This window comes from Mustelus asterias, chromosome 17 (genome assembly GCF_964213995.1).
Source record: "Mustelus asterias chromosome 17, sMusAst1.hap1.1, whole genome shotgun sequence".
In the NCBI taxonomy this organism is placed as follows: domain Eukaryota; kingdom Metazoa; phylum Chordata; class Chondrichthyes; order Carcharhiniformes; family Triakidae; genus Mustelus; species Mustelus asterias.
This window is the reverse complement of record NC_135817.1, coordinates 48,795,855-48,818,031: the sequence shown is the minus strand read 5'-3', so window position 1 is coordinate 48,818,031 and position 22,177 is coordinate 48,795,855. Positions and strand designations below refer to the sequence as shown.

Sequence of the window (22,177 nt, the reverse complement as noted above, 5' to 3'; positions counted from 1 at the left end):
TGGTCAGCAGGCTTGAGGGGCAGAATGGCCTCCTCCTGTTCCTATTTCTTATGGTTTTATTGCCTAGTAATAGTATTCTCACCCGAGTCCAGAAGGTTTGGGTTTAAGTCCCACTCTAGAGAATTCAGCCTATAACCTAGACTGATGCTCCACTGCAGAAATGGGAGTGTGCTGCATTGTTGGAGGTAATGGGCTAGAAATTTGGATATCACTATTTTCAAACAGAAGGATTATAACTCGTGGCAAACCCACAATAACCCTGATGGAGGTTTGGATGCTCCTACCTCATTTCCATGATTGCAGCAGGCAAAAACAGCTTCTGTGCTGTAGTCCTCTCATGGCATGTCGGTGTTTTCTGCATATCACAAAGGGCCAACAAGCGACGTGAGTAACCATCTGCTCCAGTCGGCCTTCCACTTTTAAAGGCACAGTCCCTATAAAAGGCAAACTGTATTAATGTAGGGAAGGCTGCTGCAAACTTACAATGGAAGATGCAGGTTGAAAGGGGATGTCTCAACATGTCGAGGAGAAGGCTCCCTATTTACTGATGCTGCCTGGAAGCACTGGCGACACAAGTGGAGACCAAAAAAAATACCATGGGAAGGAAGGGAATGAGAGCAATGCCTAGAGTGCGGCATTAGCAACTTGGCAGCAGTGCTGAAAAAAGTGTAATGATCTCACTGAGGTGGTCTTGGAGAGTAAATGCTTCTCATTATCACCTCTCACGCTGCTCAATATACCACCCACCTCTCACTCATCCAGGAGCACACCATGCCATTCAAGATTCATGCTTAACATTCTTATACCACACCTCACCCACACACTTTCCTATCATGCCAGCCTTTCGCATGACTCTCCATGCCTCCACAAATTAATTAGTCAGCAATGGTAGGTGAGCATCCAAGCACAGTGATGAGCAGTCACTGACATTTTGTTCTATCGCTCTGAGGAGAAGTTGACCCGCAATAACAAGAGGGAAAGTCAGGGGAGTTGGACGACCAGCATCCCTGCATACACATAGTGTCCTTAAGGGGGTGGTGCAACGAGTAATTACATGCCACAGGCACAGTGCTACCTAATACTGCTGAGGACACTTGAGGATTATGACACGTTGTTGCCTTAAGCACCGTCTCGCTTACTTCTCACCTTCATCCTACACCCTCCCATTCCCTCATCCAATCTCCTTCTGCTTTTGTGCTTTCAAAAAATCAATAACTAATGCCTACTCTGCCTCCAAAGAGTCATGAGAATGAGGAGGCACCATCATTTGACCATACACTCACAGCCACCAGCTCAGATACTGGTACTTTGAAAACTTTAGAGGCTAGTGTACGTGGTGAAATGCCAGGCATGAGTGAGCTGCAGCCAGGCTTGGGGTATGAGGTGCGTTCTGCTACAGGTGGCATACATGAGGACCGGCTGGATGGACTGCAGAAAAACGCTGATGACGATGCACTTCGAGATATTTGGTGTATAGGCAGGCCTGCCAGATAGCTTCCATTCACTGGGAAGGTGCATGGAGGATTCTGCTTCCAATAAAGCATAGGGTATTTTTCAGAACTTGGAGCCCATCCTTTTATATTCTTATAAGTGCTGTATGGAGTGGTGAGCACTCCATACAGCACTTCCAGACTGATCCATGATAGAATATCTGGTGACTGTTTCAGCTTCCACTGCAGCATAGGCCTCCCTACATCTCACTGCTGAAGTGAAAGATCATGAGAATGCACAGTTGCTGCCATGCAGGTTCAGGCTGCTGCCATCTTGGATGGGGATCTCAGTGCTCAAAGAGGCATGAAGGCTCTAGAGCAATCCAGAACCCCGAGCTCAAACACGTTACTATGATTGGTGAAGTTGCGTCCCCATGAAAGTGTACTGTCACTGTGAAGCACAAATCTGCAGTCCTTTCTCAGGACACTGTCACTCAACCTTGTTGTTGTCTCTCAGCCAGTCAATCCAGATTGCAAGTCAAGGATGTGCATTTCAAAGCTAGGTCCTCAAGGCCTAAGACCATTCCAGAGCATCCTGCAAGGCCATCTGAAGTTCCTGGTGAAAATCAGCAGCCTTTCATCAGCTCTGCTGCATCCACTAGGATAGCATTGCACAAGATACAGGCCAAGCAATAGCACCTGCAAGAAGGCACCAAGGGAATGCACAAGGTTTTGCTTTTTCTATATTTTTAATGCAATGCTGAATAAAGTTAGGGAATGAAAGATTTTGCTGTTGATCTTTATTGATTACTGTTAGCCAAGGGGACTTTGTAATGGGGAGTCTAATATAGATGGAAGGTTAAGAAATGGTGGGTCCATGTTTTGATGGGATGGTTCCTTTTAACTGAAGCAATGTCTTATCTCTCTCTCTATCCAGCTGCATGTGATGGATGTGGTCTCCTTGATGCTTCCTCTTCCCAGGGAGGCCTCCAGACCCAAAAGATCCTTAGAACAGCTAGGTTGTGGAGGACACAGCACATCAGCATAAATATGGGCACCCTCCCTGATATGCATTGCAGAGATTTTCCCCAGCAGTCTTTGCAGTGAAACTATTGCTTGATGAAACAATGCCTTGCTCCATGATGTTATGGGTCTCTCCATGGCTCTATTGAAGATCCTCTGACCTCCTGTGGTGAGATTGTAGTAGGGGATTATGAGTGACATTGGAAGGAGTAGCCCTCATTGCTAAGTGGCCATCCTTCAGTGCATCTTGGAGACACAAAGATGGTAGGTTGTGTGAACTGGCGCAGGATAAATGTATTGTGGGTGCTGCCGAGAAAGCAGGCACTCACCAAGATGAACTACTTGGTATGATTGCACACAAACAGCACATTGAGAGTAGTAGTAGTTCTGGTAGATGTAAGGAGCTCGAAGAGCTACATATGTGCAGTCGATGGTGCCCTGCATCATCAGGAAACCCATTATCCTGGTGAATTTACGTGTCCTTTCATTATGGTGTTTCCTCTTCAGTCCGCTCTCTTCTTCCAGTGTCAGTGTGGACTCCCAGATGCATCAATGAATGCTGAGACATGAGATGCAACTGATGTTGCCTTCTCCAGCCTGCAAGGATGGTAACATTCACAGTCAATGGGGAGCTCTGCATTGAGCCTCCAGTGGTCAGTGTGAAGGGGATGGCACAACTGTGGCAGTGAAGTATAACCTCCTCATACAAGCGAAGTAGAAGTGCTGATCCCTGAACACTCTTTGTTGGAAAAGCCTCCCATGAGTTTCCTCCTCCTCCTCCTCCCTTCTCACATAGCTTCTCTCTGCTTCCTCCTCTCCATGTTCCGGGCATGTTGCAGCCGAAGAGGTGGGCGGCACGGTAGCACAGTGGTTAGCACTGCTGCTTCACAGCTCCAGGGACCTGGGTTCGATTCCCGGCTTGGGTCACTGTCTGTGTGGAGTTTGCACATTCTCCTCGTGTCTGCGTGGGTTTCCTCCGGGTGCTCCGGTTTCCTCCCACAGTCCAAAGATGTGCGGGTTAGGTTGATTGGCCATGCTAAAATTGCCCCTTAGTGTCCTGGGATGTGTATATTGGAGGGATTAGCGGGTAAAATATGTAGGGATATGGGGGTAGGGCCTGGGTGGGATTGTGGTCGGTGCAGACTCGATGGGCCGAATGGCCTCTTTCTGTACTGTAGGGTTTCTATGATTTCTATAAGGTATTGTAACAACTGCCCCTATACCTGTGTAAGACTGTTTTTTCTTTACTATTTCACAGAATCACATCACATCAGCACCAGCTCTCCAAATGAGCATGACTTAGTGCCAATGCTCTTTTTCCCATACCCTTGCACGTTGTTTCTATTCAAGTGATCATCTAATGCCCTATTGAATGTCTCGATTGAACCAGCTTCCACCACACTTCCAGGCAGTGCACTCCAGGTCCAAACCACTCGTTGTGTGAAATGGCTTTTTTCTCACATCACATTTGCTTCTTTTGCAACAAACATCTTAGATGTAGCAACTCACTACAATGCTTCCATATACTTTGCCTTTGCAAAAGTCATATGCACCTCAACTGGAATGTGTCGAGTGAACTTTTAAACAGTCTCCGAACAGAGCTTCCTAACGCTTTTTCGTTAGTGATTAATGCATATGCGTAGACCAAATCTGGGATTCTGGCGTTGCATCAGCTTGTTCGGCTGAATATCATTGTGTTTGCGTTCATTCAAAGTGTTCAGATACACGCGGAGGATGTATCATTTTAATGTAGTAACTCCGGAGGGATGTGCAGGAAGCAGCGAGCTACACACCCCACACATGGAAATCAGTGGTTGGGCTAACGGTGTTTCGCAACGATTTCACGCTCTCTGCCTTTCGCATTAAATATCATATAATACAATTTCAAAGAGCTGGGGAGTTTGCCCATGCATCCTGGCCAATATTTATCGGTTAAGTAACATGACTAAAAATAGATAATCTTATCATTATCACAATGTAGGTTGTGGGCCAATTGGCTGCAGCATTATCTAAATTACAACAATGACTGTACAGATGGGTGGGCGAGGCATGAAGGGATTTAAACACAGGAACATTTTAAAGCGGAGGCATTGGGGGACAAATGGGACAATATAGGCCAACGTGAATGGGATGAGTGGAAGGGCGCCGGCAGCAGAGTTTTGAAGTGCGGGACATTGACGAGGCCTGGAACAGAGAGGCTGGCAGGACAGTGTTGGTATCAAGAAACAGGCAGATGGCAAAAAGGCATGGAAGAGCATTGGGTTTGCAAAACAGTACATAATCCAACTGGCCGCTTCATTCGCCAACCACAACGCGCAACACAATTCAGAGCGTCAAATATACAGTCAAACCAAGTTTTCCCATTATATGGAAGGGCACGGTGTCTTTCCATCGGGTTTAAAAAACCGTTGACAAGATGCCAGCAAGAAACCAAGCGCGCGCTCTGCGCAGGCGCTGCAGGCTTCCCGGGTTGGCGCGCACGCAGTGCCGAGCCGCGAAGGAGGGCTGCGGCGCGTGCGTAGTGTGTGTGTGTGTGTGTGTGTGTCTCTCGGCGCGTGCGCGGTGTGCTCGCTTCCCGGCCCAGCTCGGCGCGTGCGCAGAATACTCGCCACCCGGCCCCAGCTCGGCGCGTGCGTAGTGTGTGCTCGTCTCCCGGCCCAGCTCGGCGCGTGCGTAGTGTTGTGCTCGTCTCCCGGCCCAGCTCGGCGCGTGCGTAGTGTTGTGCTCGCCTCCCGGCCCAGCTCGGCGCGTGCGCAGAATGCTCGCCTCCCGGCCAGCTCGGCGCTGACGCAGCCAGAGTGCGGGCAGCAGGAGGAGCGGCCGCTGATTGGTGGCTTCAGCTCCGACTAACCGCCGCCGCCGCCTGAGAGCGAAGCGGCGCACCGACAGGGGACGGGCCGACATCAACAGCAACACTGCAGGGCTGGGAGAAGTGCTAATATGGTTTGAAGAACGTCGGCTTGTGATATATTTGAGAAAAAAAAAGACACATTCCTTTAATTGCGAATAATCGCCGGGACTCGGCCTGGGGTTTTTTTCGGGGAGCAGCTACATCCCGAGAGGAGCAGCCTTGGATGGTGGATTATCGGTTTTTTTTTAAAGCCAGTGAGAAAGAGAAGGTGGGGTCGCCGCCAGAAGGAGAACAGCGCCGAGCGGCGCCCGGCAGCTTGCTTTACCCGGCTGCTTCACTATCAATCAGTCTTCTCGTTTCACTGGCGCTGTCTGGAAAATTGCATTGTTTTTCTTTTCAGTGTGTGTTGAATTCCGTAACTGATCTACACGGGAAAGCGTTTTTATCCATTTCCCCGATTGGAGAGTTTTTTTTCCCTACTTTGAAATTCCATTCTCAAAATTCTGATTTTAATTATCGACTATGGCCGACGACGACGTCCTGTTTGAAGATGTATATGAGCTGTGTGAAGTGATTGGCAAGTAAGTGTGTTTTACATCTGTATATTCCAGTAGAAAATAAAACTGCAGTCAGAATGTTATGTCTTACGGTTGTGGTTTCATTCGTGGATTTACAGGACAGGCCCTCCCTGTTTCCAGTGGATTACAGGATAAGGCCGAGATTGGATTTATTTAGGTTTTTTTTTTGCATAATCACTGAAATAACTCTGGAACTGAATTTAAACGAATACATTTTAAAAATCAAAGCTGCGCGATCAGAAACGAATCGATATTCAGTTTCCACCTTTTAATGTAAAAGTGGTACAGCCGGTTGTGGACATTTATTTACTTTTCAATAAATGAACTGATGAAATTGAAATATCGATACCGTTGCTATGGTTGTAGTCTTTTACATCTGAATGATCCGAGTCCCACCTTTTTGAAGGAGCGGTGCATCAAGCATTTATCTTCCCAGGAAGTAATGAGTAGCTTCGGTTTCCCGCAAAACCCAGAAATTAGCAAGCACTCTTGTCACCTGCATTAATGTGCTATGTTATAATTCGATTCAGAGAGCTTATTGTTTGTTCGCGTTGTACGGGATGGTTCATTTTCTTCAACTGAATTCAAGATGCATTTTCGTTGAGGGCAAAAAGGCTCCGGTGAAGTAGTCATTCCAATCGTGATTTCTCTATTGCATAGACAGAATATCAGCAGATTTTCATTGTTCATTTTAAATGTTTATCCATGTTGACTGTCTTCCTTGCCGGTTGGGTCATACTGCTATATTCTCGATTATTCTAAAATAGCACAGTGTAGGATGTGGAATATGCATGTTTATTATCATAATGCTTATTTTTGTACCTCATTTATCTTTACGTTTGTTGAGAAACTTCTTGAGAAATATTTACTTTTAATTATGTTCAAATGGTAGAATTGTTTTCTGTTTTCCTTGGCCTTGTCCGAGAGATGCAAAATGTTTTCATTGCTGTTATGTAATCAGAATAGTAGTGATGGTGGATGTTTTCAAAAGTCCATAATTGAAAGTACATTATCAAATGCTATGTTTCTTTAGATGTTATCTGGGAAAAAACTCAATCTTTATCACGGGCTTTTATTTTTATGTAGTTCAAGGGATATCATTGTTGCCTCTTTTACATACAATCTGTGAAGTTTTCCTGTTCCAAACATGTAGCAAAACCCTATTTTGATTTTTGTTTGCAATTTCTTAAGATATTGTTGTGTGTGAATAGTTGAGAGGGTACCATCATAGATATGATGTAAGTATTTTGATATGGTCATGTCTCAACAAGAAGCAATGATAACTGGAATATTTTTGAAGCTGTGTTCTTGTGAAATTACATGACCATATATAATTTAGAAATATACAATAAAATCTGTGAGCACATTCCTTTTGATTTGACAATCAGGATCATATTTCCTTCCTTCATAATTTTACACATTGCCTTTCAATGGCCATGTGGTACTGAGTGAAACTCTATTCAGTTTTACAGTACCTAATATAGGTAGGGAAATGGGAAGGATTGTTAAAATTCTCCACTTTCTGTTCAAATCTCACCGTGGTCTTTTCCCTATTGCTGAAACCTCCTTTGGTCTCCAGCCTTCAGAAATATGTGTTATAAGAACTTTGGCCTCTTGTGCTGCTTCTCACATCCCACAATTGGTGACCGTGCCTTCAGCCACCCGAGTTCTGAAACTTCCTCTATGGCATCTCCGACATACTCTCCTCCCCATTAAACTCTTTGGCTAAATTTTTGGTCACCTCTGTTAACCTGTTTGTTGTCACAATCATGTTCCTGTAAAGTGCCTTGGAAAGCTTTACCATGTTAAAGTTGCTTTTTGAGAAGGTGATTTTTTTAAAAAAAACTATTCAAACCTTCAAAAGTTTGAGCTTTGAAATATTTTCCATGCTCTTTGACAAAAGTGCATAGAAAAAGTTGTCAAATGAATTAATAACCAGAATAGTCTTTTGGTCAGGTTGTAGCAGCAAAACCTCTGGAATCTTTCAAGAGGAAGTTAGATTCTGGGATGCGGGGAGCTCTAGGCTTGCAAAGAGAGACAATGTGGATGGTTTGAAAGGTCTTCCTTGCGCAAACTCATTCCTGCTGCTTGCCAACTATAATAACTTCAGAGTTTGGATTTTTTAAAAAGTGTGCATTTTGTTGTAAAACCAGAAAATATGGAGAATACGGGCAGCATGGTGGAAAGAGAAGCAGAGCTAATTTTGCAGGTCAATGACCTTTCATCAGAACTGGACAAAGTTAGAAATGTTGTCATTTTGTTGTAATAGATTTTCATTTTCTTCATTATAGATGATTGCTTTTGTGAAAACAAAAACAACTAGTTGGCTACTGCGCTATCATTACATCAGATAAAATGACATCTAAAATGATGCATTAATATTTTTTATTAACTTTGAGCTCGACCACAGATTGGTTTGATACCCTTGACAGAAATCTGTGATGCTAAATTCTAGTTAATCCTTCTGAAATGTATTCTAACTTGCATTTTCATCCCAGCAACCACCCCCCCCCCCAATCTTAGTTAAAAGATTAATCATAATGCTGCTAGAACTTTGGAAATTTGTAATGAGCATATGTTTTACTAATTTGCATGGATTCAAATTCCAGATGTAGGCTGGAAAAGGAATTCAACAGAGGAGGACCAGGATAGCTAAAGGAACAGCTACCAATAGTGGAATCCAGGAAGTCGAGATATAATCGATTGTAGGTCAATGAGCATAGAGTGATGGATCAGTGAGATTTGTGCAAGATAGTCATTTGGAATGCTGAGGTAGAAGATCAGCCTTGATCTTGTAGAATAGTAGAGCAGGCTTAAAGAGCCAAATGGCCTAATTCTTGCATCAATTTCTTTCAATAAAAATAGGCAGCACATTTTTGGCTCACATGTTGATGGAGGATGGGAGGTTGACCAGGAGATCACTGGTTATTGAGTTTGGAGGCAACAAAAGTATGGAAATTGATGAGGTGGGCTATAGCACAGATATGCATATGGGTGATCTTTTGTGATCATAGAAGTAGAAATCATAGAAACACTACAGTGCAGAAGTAGGCCATTTGGCCAATAGATGACTCTGTAATAACCTGCTCTCTGCTCAGTTAGGGTTGTGCGTGGGCCATCCAAATGTGGACAAGAAGAGCTGACCTCAAGTGCTGACATGAGAGTAATTGTCCTTGACAACAAGGCAACATTTGACCAAGTATAGCATCAAGGAGTCCTAGCAAAATTGTAACCAGTAGGAATAAGGGGGAAAAGCTTTCCACTGGTTAGAGTCATACCATGAAGGGAAGTGTTTGTTGAGGGTAAATTATATGATCTACGGAGATCCATTAAAGATGCCGAAAGACAGTTAACAGATCAAGCTAGAGTCTCAGGCTAGTCACATGGACACTCGCCAACTATGGCAAGATCTGCAAGTCATAACAGGCTACAAGATGAGGGCATGTAAAATTGCCGACACCAATGCAGCCCTCCCCAATGAGCTCGACACATTCTATGCCCATTTTGAGCAAGAGGTCAGCAAGAGCTTGCCCTCCACCCGGAAGCCTCAGGCGAACCTGTATCTAGGTCACCATAAGAAGTCTCACAACACCAGGTTAAAGTCCAACAGGTTTATTTGGTAGCAAATACCATAAGCTTTCGGAGCACAGCTCCTTCGTCAGATGGAGTGGTTATTTGTTCTCAAACAGTGCAAACAGACACAGAAATCAAATTACAGAATACTGATTAGAATGCAAATCTCTACAGCCAGCCAGGTCGTAAATGTACAGACAATGTGGGTGGAGGGAGCATTCAACACAGGTTAAAGAGATGTGTATTGTCTCCAGACACAACAGCTAGTGAAATTCTGCAAGCCCAGGAGGCAAGCTGTGGGGGTTACTGATAATGTGACCATAGGTCACCATAGCAGACTTCAGAGCAACCTTCTCAAAAGTCAACCCACAGAAAGCGACTGGCCCAGATGGGATAACTGGATGAGCACTCAGATCCTGCACGGACCAGCTGGCGAGGGTATTTGCAGACATCTTCAACCCCTCTTTACACCAATCTGTGGTCCCCACCTACTTCAAGAAGATAACCATCATCCCGGTACCAAAGAAAAGCCAGGCCATGTGACTTAATGACTATCCTTTGGTGGCTCTGATATCCATCATTATGAAGCACTTCGAAAGGTTAGCCATGGCATGAATCAATTCTGGCCTCCCAGATTGCCTGGATCCACTACAGTTCGCCTATTGCTGCAACAGGTCAATAGCAGCCACCATTCAATAGCAGCCCAACACTCAACCCTGGAGCACCTAGATAACAAAAACAACTATGTCAGACTCATTTATTGACTACAGCTCGGCCTTCAACTCCATTATTCGTACAAAACTCCTCTCCAAACTCTGTGGCCTGGGGCTCGGCTCCCCCTTTTGCGACTGAATCCTAGACTTCCTAACCCACCGACTGCAATCAATAAGGATAGGCAACAGCACCTCCATGATCATCCTCAACACCAGTGCCCCAAAAGGCTGTATCCTCAGCCCCTTACTATACTCCTTATACACCTATGACTGTGTGGCCAAATTCCCCTCCAACTCGATTTTCCACCGATTACACTGCCGTAGTGGGTCGAATCTCAAACAATGACGAGTCAGAGTACACAAAAGAGCGGGAGAGAATCTGCTGAACTGGCGTGATGACAATAATCTCCCTCAATGTCAACAAAATGAAGGAGATAGTCATTGACTTCAGGAAGCGGAGTGGAGGACATGCCCTGTCTACATCAATGGGGACGAAGTCGAAATGGCTGAGAGCTTCAAGTTTTTAGGTGTCCAGATCACCAAAAACGTGTCCTGGTCCCTCCACGCTGACACTATAGTTAAGCCCACCAACGCCTCTACTTTCTCAGGAAGCTCAGGAAATTTGGCATGTCAGCTACGACTCTCACCAACTTTTACAGATGCACCATAGAAAGCATTTTTCCTGGTTGTGTCTCAGCTTGGTATGGCTCCTGCTCTATACAAGACCGCAAGAAACTACAAAGAGTCGTGAACGAAGCCAGTCAATCTCACAAACTAGCCTTCCATCCGTTGACACTGTCTACACTTCCCGCTGCCTCGGCAAAGAAGCCAGTATTATCAAGGACCCTCGGTCATACTTTCTTCCATCGGGAAAAAGATACAAAAATCTGAGGACACGTACCAATCGTCTCAAGAATAGCTTCTTCGGTGCTGCCATCAGACCTTTGAATGGACCTACCTTGCATTAAATTGATCTTTTTACTATGACTGTGACACTATATTCTGCACACTCTCCTTTCCTCCTCTATGTACGGTATGCTTTGTTTGTATAGCACATAAGGAACAATACTTTTCACTACACCAATACATATGACAAATCAAATCAAAAGCTCCGTTCCAGGACATCTTTGCAGGAGTTCCTCAAGGTTAGTATCCAAGGCCCTGACCATCTTCATCTGCCTCATCAATGACCTTCCCTCTATCAGGAGGATGCTTGGACTGTATCTTCCACAGCCTTGACTGCTACCATCCAGAAGGACAAGGGAAGCAGGTACATAGGAACACCACCACCTGGAGGTTGCTCTCCAAGCCACTCTCTGTCCTAACTTGAAAGTATCTTGCCTGCCCTTCACTGTGGCTGGGTCAAAATCCTGGAACTCCCTCCCTAATAGCACTGTGGATGCACTTGCCCCACAGGGACTGTAGCGGTTCAAGAAGTCAGCTCACTCTCACCTTTTCAAGGGCAATTGGGAAGGGCAATAAATGCCCTTAAATGAGTGAAATGTTAGAAGTGGGGATGTTCACTGATGAGAATATCCAGCACTAATTTCAACTCCTCGGGTACTGAACCATTGGTGCCCATTTGCAGCAAGATCTGGACAACACTCAGGCTTGGGCTAATAAATGGCAAATAACATTCGCACCACGGAAGTGCCAAGCAATGAACATCTCCCCATGACATTCAATTGCATTACCACCGGTGAGTTCCTTACTATCACCCTCCTAGGCATTACCATTGATCAGAAATTGAGTTGGATCAGCCATATAAATACTGACTACAAGAACAGGTCAGAGGCTGGGAATGTGTGTGGAGAGTAACTCCCCAAAGCTTGTCCTCTACTTACAAAGCACAAGGTGGGAACATGATGGAATAATCTCCACTTGCCAAGATGAGTGCAGCTTCAACAACACTTGAGAAGCTTTGTATCATCCAAGACAAAGCAGTTCTCTTGATTGGCACTCCCTCCATCCTCTCCACCACTGACACACATTGGCAGCCGTGTGTACAATTTGCAAGTTGCCCTGTAGCAACTCGCCCAGATTCCTTCGACAGTACAATCCAAACCCACAACCTGTACTACCTAGAGGACAAGCAGTAGATTCCTGGGAGCGTCAAGTTTCATTTCAATATTGTTGTTCCTTCTTTGTCTCTGGATAAGAATCCTAGAACTCCCTTTCAACAGTGATCTATGGGTGTACCTGCACTACACCGGCTACAATAGTTCAAGAAGCTGGCCCACCACCACCACCTCGAGGGAAATTAGGGATGGGAAAAAAATGCTGATCTAGCCAGTGATGCACACATGCTGTGAAAGAAAGAGTGATATGGAGTTGGAAACCTGGCTCAGGGTCAAAGAGGATGCTGAGTTTGTGAATAATGGATCAACTTGTGATGGTGGGGGAGTGGGTTGGAATTAAGGCGAGGAGATGGTATCATTGGTGAGGTTTGGACCTTGTGTTGAGAATTGAAGGACTGTGTTTAACTGGAGAATAGTCTCAGGGTATGGGCCCATCATTTAGGAGTGAGATGAGAAATTAAGGGTTGTAAATCTTTGGAATTCTCTAACCTAGTGGATTGTGGATGCTCTGTTGTTGTGTATGTTTAAAGCTAGGGTAGATGGATTTTTGGTCTGTCAGGGAATTGAGGGATATGGGGAGCGGACAGGAAAATGGAGTTAAAATCCAAGATTCTCCATGATTTTATTGAATGGCAGAGCAGGCTCGAAAGTCTGTGTGGTCTACTCCTTGTTTCTTGAGGAAATATATCTCTCATTTGGGTTTGGATGTCCCAACGAACAGGCTGACGAGGGTAGGTGGGGACAGGGTATCATCTGCATTTATTTGCAAGCTGATCTTGTACTTTTGGATAATGCTGCCAAAAGATAGCATGTAGATGAGGAGGAGGAGAACAAAGATCCTAGGGGAGGGGGAAGAGATAGAGTTGGGTGGGGACTTCGGAGATCTGAGGTACAAGGAGAAATCATTACTAGGTATGCTCTGCAGAGATATCATGGCATATGGCAAGTCAAATACTAGACAGTGAGGAGCGTGAAAGAGCAGTTGTGAATGGCTTAGCAGAAAGAGGAGGAAGTGGAGTTGGCAGGTGGTAGAAGGATAGGGCTGATCAAGGAGAAATAATCTAGTCAGTGGTTGAGGCTGAATGTAGAATGATCATGTGAGCTGGCAAATTTGAGGGGCTGATGATGAACAAGGGAAGAGTTTGAGGTAGAACAGTAACATTTAGAGGAGAGCTAGCAAACTGAGTTGAGGTAGAGTTTGAAATCACCAAGCATAACAATGCTTATTGCTGAGGGAGAATAATTGAATGAGAAACTTGGGTGAGGCAGTTTTTTTTTTAAAAAAGGATTTTAAAAGATGGGGCTAGAGAGTGGAACAAAAAGAGATGCCAAAGGGAGGAGAAATATCAAAATATTGGTGGTAAGAAGCTTGAGCTTTCCACTTAGAGAAGTGCCCTCTCTGCCACTTGGAGTAGTTGAAACAGATATCATTGGTGCATTCAAGGGCAGATTTGTATATGTGGGAGCAGGGAAGAGAGAGATTAGCTGCTTGTGGGAAAATCAATGGTAGAGCAGTGGGGGGGTTTTCAAAAAGGAAATGGAGAGAGTAAAGGCCCAACATGTTCTCTTTAGGATAAAATGTCAAAGCAACAAACAGAGAACCCTGGATGTCTAGGAATACAGTAAGAGTTTTAACAACGCCAGGTTAAAGTCCAACAGGTTTATTTGGTAGCAAATGCCATTAGCTTTCGGAGCGCTGCTCCTTCGTCAGATGGAGTGGATATCTGCTCTCAAACAGGGCGTACAGAGACACCAAATCAACTTACAGAATACTGATTAGAATGCATTCTAATCAGTATTGGGGGGCAGGGGGTGGGAGGGGACTTAAGAAAGTAATTAGTGGAGCAGTGTAATTTGGCATGAAAAAGCAGTGGTAGGTAAAATTAGCGAGAATCCTAAAATATTCTATTCTAGGCACAGATTTTGGGGAGTAGATCTGTAAGGTTCATGAACAGTGTGACATAGGGAGTGAGGAGGTATTGGAGGTTTTGGCAGGCTTAAAAGTGGACACATCCCCAGATCTGAATGAGTTATGTCAGGCTGCTGTGGGAGACAAAGGAGAAAATTACAGGGGCTTTGACCCAAATTTTTAATTCCTCTGGCCATAGGGGAGGTACAGTAAGAAGTCTCACAACAGAGGTGCCAGCGAATTGGAGGACCGCTAAGGGTGGCAGAGATAAACCAAGGAATTGCAGACCAGTGAGTCTCACATCAGTGATAGGGCAACTATTGGAGACAATTCTGAAGGAGAGAATTAATCTCCACTTGGAGATGCAAACTTTGATCAGAGATAGTTAGCATGGCTTTGTCAGAGGGAGGGCATGCCTAACAAATTTGGATGAATTTTTCATGAAGGTGATCAGATGTGTAGATGAGGCTAGTGCAGTTGATCTAGTTTATATGGATCTCTACAAAGCCTTTGACAAGGTCTCCCATTGGAGACTGATAAAGAAAAGGTAAAGCGCATGGGATCCAGGGTAACTTGGCAAGTTAGATCCAAAACTGGCTTAGTGGTAGGAAACAGAATGGTGGTAGAAGGCTGGTTGTGTGATGGGGTGCTGGTGTCCAGTGGCATACCACAGGGATCAGTGCCAGATCCCTTGCTAAATTGTTGTCAAAGTTATAGAAACTTGCTAGAGACACAGAGGCTATTTCATCCATTGAAGCTGTGCTAGTTCTAGCCCCATGTCAGGTCAATCCACAGCAATGCAGTTGTCTCCTTTTATTTTTTTCTGTATAATTATCTGAATCCATCTTAAATGCAGAGATTGATCTGATTTAAGTGGTGACATAAAACTTATTTTAGTAACATTCTACGTAAAAGGTTCTTCCAAACAGAGATTTTATTATTCAATTAGTAATTAAACCTGGTTATTCATTTACTGACCAGTGATTCACCACTTACCCTGTGAAACCAATTCAAGTTTTGAATGAATTTCACCCCTCTTCAAATGTTTCTGCGCTAATAACACTCTTATTTTTCAAATCTCTAATTTATAATTATATCCACTAATTCCTGATATCATATGTTCCACCCTCTTCCTCCATGCCATTGAGAATTTTACTATTTGGGATATATATCCATTATCTCTTTTCCAAAACGTACCACTTCATAGTTATCTGCATTTACTGCTTATCTTCCCACTCTTATTTGTTTGACCTGTAATTTCCTGCATTCTTCATCACAATTTTCTATGCTGTCTAATTTGATTACAACTATTTTATCTATGCCCATGCCTCCATCTTATTTGTGTATGGGAAATGACAGAACCTAACATTGATTTTTGGGCTTGTCACTAGCTATATCTTTCCAATCCAAGAAATTAATTTTTCCTGTTATTTGCTTCTGTTAATCTGGCATCCTTTATCCAGGTTATTATTTTGGATTTAGAATCTTAAATTTTGTAAGAAGTCTTTGTTATGTGGTAGTTTAGCAAACACCTTTTGAATATTCAAATGCACCACACTTGCTGCTTTTCATAATTATTGACCTTGTGGTGTGATTTATGGTTAGGAACTGTCCATCCCTGCATTGGTATTTTTTGCTGTTCTCATGCTTTTTCTCATTTCTTTCATTTTTTTTTGCTTGACTTCTTTTCCTCTTTTCTCTGTGCACTTCCTATCTTGCTATCTCGCTTTTACTCTTTCTGACCTTTGTAATTCTCGCTTCTGTTTGCCCTCTGTGTATGTTCCATTCTTTTCTCATGCCTCAGGCTTGCTACTTCAGTGACTTATTCAATTGTTAGCTTTTACCTTTTCACTAGATCAGAACTGGATGGAGTTTACAGAATGACGTGGCCTGTTTTGCCAAAGGCCAGTCTGGCCATTGGTCATTAAAAATCCTGGTGAATTTTATCTGCTCTCCCTAAGTAAGATGTGCTTGCAGGGGAATCTTTTTTAGAACACAAGAACTAGGAGCAGGAGTAGGCCATCTGGCCCCTCGAGCCTGCTCCGCCATTCAATAAGATCATGGCTGACCTTTTCGTGGACTCAGTTCCACTTACCACCCGTTCACAACCCCTAATTCCTTTACCATTCAAAAATCTATCTATCTTTGCCTTAAAAACATTCAATTAGGTAGTCTCCACTGCTTCACTGGGCAGGAAATTTCACAGCTTCACAACCCTTTGGGTGAAGAAGTTCCTCTTCAACTCAGTCCTAAATCTGCTCCCCCTTATTTTGAGGCTATACCCCATAGTTCTAGTTTCACCGCCAGTGGAAACAATCTCCCTGCTTCTATCTTATCTATTCCCTTCATAATTTTATATGTTTCCATAAGATCCCTCCTCTTTCTTCTAAATTCCAATAAGTATAGTCCTAGTCTACTCAGTCTCTCTTCATAAACCAATCCTCTCAACTCCAGAATCAACCGAGTGAATCTCCTCTGCACCCCCTCCAATGCCAATACATTCTTTCTCAACTAAGGAGACCAAAACTATTCAGTCCTCCAGGTGTGGCCTCACCAGCACCTTATACAGCTGCAACATAACCTTGCTGTTTTGAAACTCCATCCCTCTAGCATTGAAGGACAAAATTCCATTTGCCATAATTACCTGCTGCACCTGCAACCAACCTTTTGTGATTCATGCACAAGGACACCCAGGTCCCTCTGCATAGCAGCATGCTGCAATTTTTTACCATTTAAATAATAGTCAATTTTGCTGTTATTCCTACAAAATGGATGTCCTCACATTGTACTCTATCTGCTAGACCCTTGCCTACTCAAACTATCTATATCCCTCCACAGACTTTGTGTCCTCTGCACATTCTGCTCTACCACTCCTCTTCATATCATCTGCGAACTTTGACACACTACACTTGGTCATCAACTCCAAATCATCTATGTAAATTGTAAACAATTGCGGTCGCAACACTGATCCTGGAGGCACACCACTCGTCATTGATCGCCAACCAGAAAAACACCTATTTATCCCTACTCTGCTTTCTGTTAGTTAACTAATCCTTTCTCCATGTTAGTACATTATCCGTACGCTTTGCACTTTTATGCAGCCTTTTGTGCGGTACCTTGTCGAATGCATTCTGGAAATCCAGATACACCACATCCACCGCGTTCATAATGTCCTCAAAGAATTCCAGTAAATTAGTTAAACATGACCTGCCTTTCATGAACCCAAGCTGCGTCTGCCCAATGGGACAATTTCTATCCGGATGTCTTGCTATTTCTTCCTTGATGATAGATTTGAGCATTTTCCCCACTGCAGAAGTTAAACTAACCGGCCTATAGTTACCCGCCTTTTGTCTACTTCCTTTTTTAAAACAGAGTGGCGTCACATTTGCTGTTTTCAAATCTGCCAGAACCGCCCCAGAGTTCAGCAAACTTTGGTAAATTTCCTCAAGTGCATTTGCTATTTACCCCGCCATCTCTTTTAGTATCTGGGATGCATTCCATCAGGGCTACCTTTAGCCCCATTAGCTTGCCCAACATTATCTTTTGGGTGATAATCGTTTCTAGGTCCTCACCTGCCATAGCCTCCTTGTCATCAATTTTTGGCATGTAATTTATGTCTTCCACTGTGAAATACCTGTTCAATGCCTCAGCCATTTTCTCATTTCCAGTTATTACATCCCCCTTCTTATCCTCTAAAGGATCAATGTTTACCTTAGCCACCCTTTTTCGTTTTATATATTTGTAGAAACTTTTGCTATCTGTTTTTATATTTTGAGCTAGTTTACTCTCATAATCTAACTTTTCTTTATAGCTTTTTTGTAATATTTTGTTGGCCTTTAAAGATTTCCAAATCCTCTAGTTTCCCACTAATCTTTGCCACTTTGTATGCATTATCTTTCAATTTGATACCCTTCTTTATTTCCTCCGATTTCCACGGCTGATTATCCCTTTTCCTACAGTCCTTCCTTTTCACTGGTATATACCTTTGCTGAGCACTTTGAAAAATCGCTTTGAAAGTCCTCCACTGTTAATCAATTGTCCCACCATAAAATTTGGGCTCCTAGTTTACCTTAGCCAACTCCTCCCTCATCCCATTGTAGTTTCCTTCGTTTAAACACAAGACGCTGGTATTGGATTTGATCAGGGTAGGATGGGAAGGTTTTACAATTTTACAGTTCACTGTGGATTGCGTATGCTTTTGTTTCTGGGAATGTTCAGAAACGCCAGCAATTTCTTTGAACAAAAGATGATCTCACATGGGTACATCTTGCATGTAATTATGTTACTAGACTAGTGGTCCACAGGCACAAGTACAAATCCCGCAATAGCAACTGGGGAATTTAAATTCACTTTCAATAAATCTAGTATAAAAATATAGCAGGCCATTCAGCCCCTCAAGCCTGCTTTGCCATTTAATAAGATTGTGATCTGGTAGTAACCCCAAATCTGTATCCCGCCGACCCTGACATCTTATCACTAACTGTTTACCAAGGATCTGTTCACCTCTGCCTTAAAAATCACAGTAATAAGTCTAACAACACTAGGTTAAAGTCCAAAAGGTTTATTTGGTAGCAAAAGCCACTAGCTTTCGGAACAGGCTGTCCCTTCGTCAGGTGGGTGGGAGTTCTGATTACAAACAGGGCACAAAGACACAAACCCAATTTCCATGAATAATGATTGGAATGTGAGTCTTTACAGCTAATTAAGTCTTAAAGGTACAGACAATGTGAGTGCAGGAAGCATTAAGCACAGGTTAAAGAGATGTGTATTGTCTCCAGACAGGACAGCTAGTGAGATTTTGCGCATCCAGGCAGGTTGTGGGGGTTACAGATAGTGTGACATGAACCCAATATCCTCATGTGTGCGGAACCTGGCTATCAGTCTCTGCTCAGTGACTCTGCGCTGTCGTGTGTCGTGAAGGCCGCCTTGGAGAACGCTTACCCGGAGATCAGAGGCTGAATGCCCGTGACCGCTGAAGTGCTCCCCAACAGGAAGAGAACAGTCTTGCCTGGTGATTGTCAAGCGGTGTTCATTCATCCATTGTCGTAGCGTCTGCATGGTTTCCCCAATGTACCATGCCTCGGGACATCCTTTCTTGCAGCGTATCAGGTAGACAACATTGGCCGAGTTGCAAGAGTATGTAACGTACACCTGATGGATGGTGTTTTCGCGTGAGATGATGGCATCCGTGTCGATATCCGGCATGTCTTGCAGAGGTTGCTGTGGCAGGGTTGTGTGGTGCCGTGGTCACTGTTCTCCTGAAGGCTGGGTAGCTTGCTGCGGACAATGGTCTGTTTGAGGTTGTGCGGTTGTTTGAAAGCACGAAGTGGGGGTATGGGGATGGCCTTGGCGAGATGTTCGTCTTCATCAATGACCTGTTGAAGGCTCCGGAGGAGATGTCGTAGCTTCTCCGCTCCGGGGAAGTACTGGACGACGAAGGGTACTCTGTCCACCGTGTCCCGTGTTTGTCTTCTGAGGAGGTTGGTGCGCTTTTTCGCTGTGGCGCGTCGGAATTGTTGATCGATGAGTCGAGTGCCATATCCTGTTATGAGGGCATCTTTCAACATCTGGAGATGTCTGTTGCGATCCTCCTCATCCGAGCAGATCCTGTGTATACAAAGGGCTTGTCCGTAGGGTTTGGCTTCTTTAACGTGTTTAGGGTGGAAGCTGGAGAAGTGGAGCATCGTGAGGTTATCTGTGGGCTTGCGGTACAGTGAGGTGCTGAGGTGAGCGTCCTTAATGGAGATGCGTGTGTCCAAGAATACAACCGATTCCGGAGAGTAGTCCATGGTGAGTCTGATGGTGGGATGGAACTTGTTGATATCATCATATAGTTGTTCCCACCCACCTGACGAAGGGACAGCCTGTTCCGAAAGCTAATGGCTTTTGCTACTAAATAAACCTGTTGGACGTTAACGTGGTGTTGTTAGACTTCTTACTGTCTTTACCCCAGTCCAACGCCGGCATCTCCACATCATTAAAAATCACAACCATCATTGTCATTAGACCCTATTTTTGGTTCACAAGACTTTTTTAGAAGGAAATCTGCTGTCCTTGCCCATATGACCCACAAGTGATTCCAAACTCTCAGCAATGTGATTGACTCTTATTGGTCTCTTAAAAGGCATAGCAAGCCCTGTAATTGTACCAAGCTGCTACAAATAAGTCTGAAGAATAAAACCGGACGCACCGTCAGAGGCCCAAACATTGGGCGTGACAAAGGCACATCTAGCCTTCCTCACTGATGTTTTAGGACTTGTATCAAAATTTGAAAAGCTGTTCTATAGACCAGTCAAGCAACAGTCTGACATAGAAATACTCCAAATTGTACTGCAACATATCTTTGCTGTTTCTTATTTTTTAACCAAATAGAGTATAAATTTTGCCCTGAATTAGATCGTCTCAAAATTTCCCCACCTCTGATGTTAGGCTCATTAGCCTATATTAGTTAGGTTTACCCCTCTTTTTTGAACAGGCATCAAATATTTCTACCCTTCACTCCAGTGGCATCACTCCCATATAAAAGAAGGATTGGAAGATTGTGGGCAGAGCCTCTGCGGTTTCCCCATTACCTTTCCTCAGCAACTTATGATGCATTCAGATGGACTAGTTGATTTTTCTACTTTGAGCCCTACCAACTGTGCCTCCTTTATCGATTTTTGTCGTATCCAATTTTTTACTTCCTTCGTTATTATGACAGCAGAGTTCCTTGAGAGGAAAGAGGGTGTTTTGTAAGTCTCCAGAAAAGAGGTCCAGTTTGTTGCTTTTCAGTTGTATGTATGTTGAAAATCACCTAGACTTGTTTACCCCCATATAGGTGTGTATCTAGCACATTGAATGATATGCACCCTTTTTTTCCATTCTCCAACCACCCATTTTGCAATGTTTCCTAACATCTGAAACATACATCAGTCAACTTAATATGAGGGGGAAAGCAGTGGTGTACGTTCAACAGGCTCCAGGTGCTACATGAATAATGACTCAACTAATGGCAATTCGAGATGTTAGGTTTACCATTAACTAGGAGTCTGGCTTCACTACCAACAAAAGGCTCTGATCTTGAAAAATATAGCATGCTAGTGTAAAAGAAAACTATGGCAGTCTAGGGTAGATGCCATCAGGCCCTGGGGCTTTGTCAGTTTTAATGTTACCTAAATAGGGTCAGCTCAGGGTCATTGTGAGTGATGGGGGTTCGGGGTGGGGGGTGGTTTGAAATTGACTAAGTTTTAAGATGCCTAACATTTCCTGGGTAAGTGTTTTGGTACTGTCCCAAGTCTCCAACTCTAGTTCAGAGTCAGAGAGGGTCGTGAAACTTCCCTGGGAGCCGAAGAATTGCCATTGGAATTTAAAACTTCAGAGCAATTCCTTCATAGGTCGCCGTATCAGGATTTCTACAGGGTTCCTATGCACACCTTTGGTTTCAGTCAGCCAATCAGAAATGTGTGGCCTATATATTTGACATCACACCGGTACTAAAATTCATACATGACTTGTGTGATAGTTAGAACATCTTTTTGGACTGACGACAAAGTCCTGTTAGTGAAAATTACGACTTGCACAGGCCACCCGTCCCAACATTTGATTGCCAGTTTACCCATCCAGCCCATTGTTGCAAAACCCCAAAACAAAATAGCTAGTGCTAAATGTGATTCCGCAATTGGACAGGACTTTCTCAATCCTGAGTGTACTAATAACCATAACCAATTCAAGATGATCAGTTGAACTTGTAACGTGGTTCAGTTATGCTTGCTAGAAGTGACATACATTAATACAATATGCAGAGATCTGTACTTTGCAAATAAAAGGAATCTATTCAATCCTTGTATCTTTTTTGAAGTTTGGGAGTTTGGGGAGCCTACAGTTCTCCATTGATTTTCTGTGGCAACCCCTTGGATAAACAGAGTTGACTTGGTAACCAATCAACATCTTTTTCTGAGTATGCATTGTTTGAATGCTTGAAATTTGGCATTCTTTTGTCCTGATGAGTGCAAGATGAAAATCTTTGGCAATGTCTTTTCTGTA

At 43.7% G+C, this 22,177-nt stretch overlaps 1 protein-coding gene across 4 annotated transcripts in view; it reads left to right on the top strand.

Annotated features, from left to right (window-relative positions):
* The first annotated feature begins 5,244 nt into the window (after positions 1–5,244).
* The window catches only part of caska (calcium/calmodulin-dependent serine protein kinase a), a 405,920-nt gene continuing 388,987 nt past the window's right edge, over positions 5,245–22,177 (top strand). For all 4 annotated transcript variants that reach the window (XM_078232613.1, XM_078232612.1, XM_078232611.1 and 1 more), the window contains exon 1: positions 5,245–5,885. In XM_078232613.1, coding sequence (XP_078088739.1) covers positions 5,827–5,885 — 59 coding nt within the window. In that variant the 5' untranslated portion in view covers positions 5,245–5,826. The remainder of the gene's footprint in view (positions 5,886–22,177) is intronic.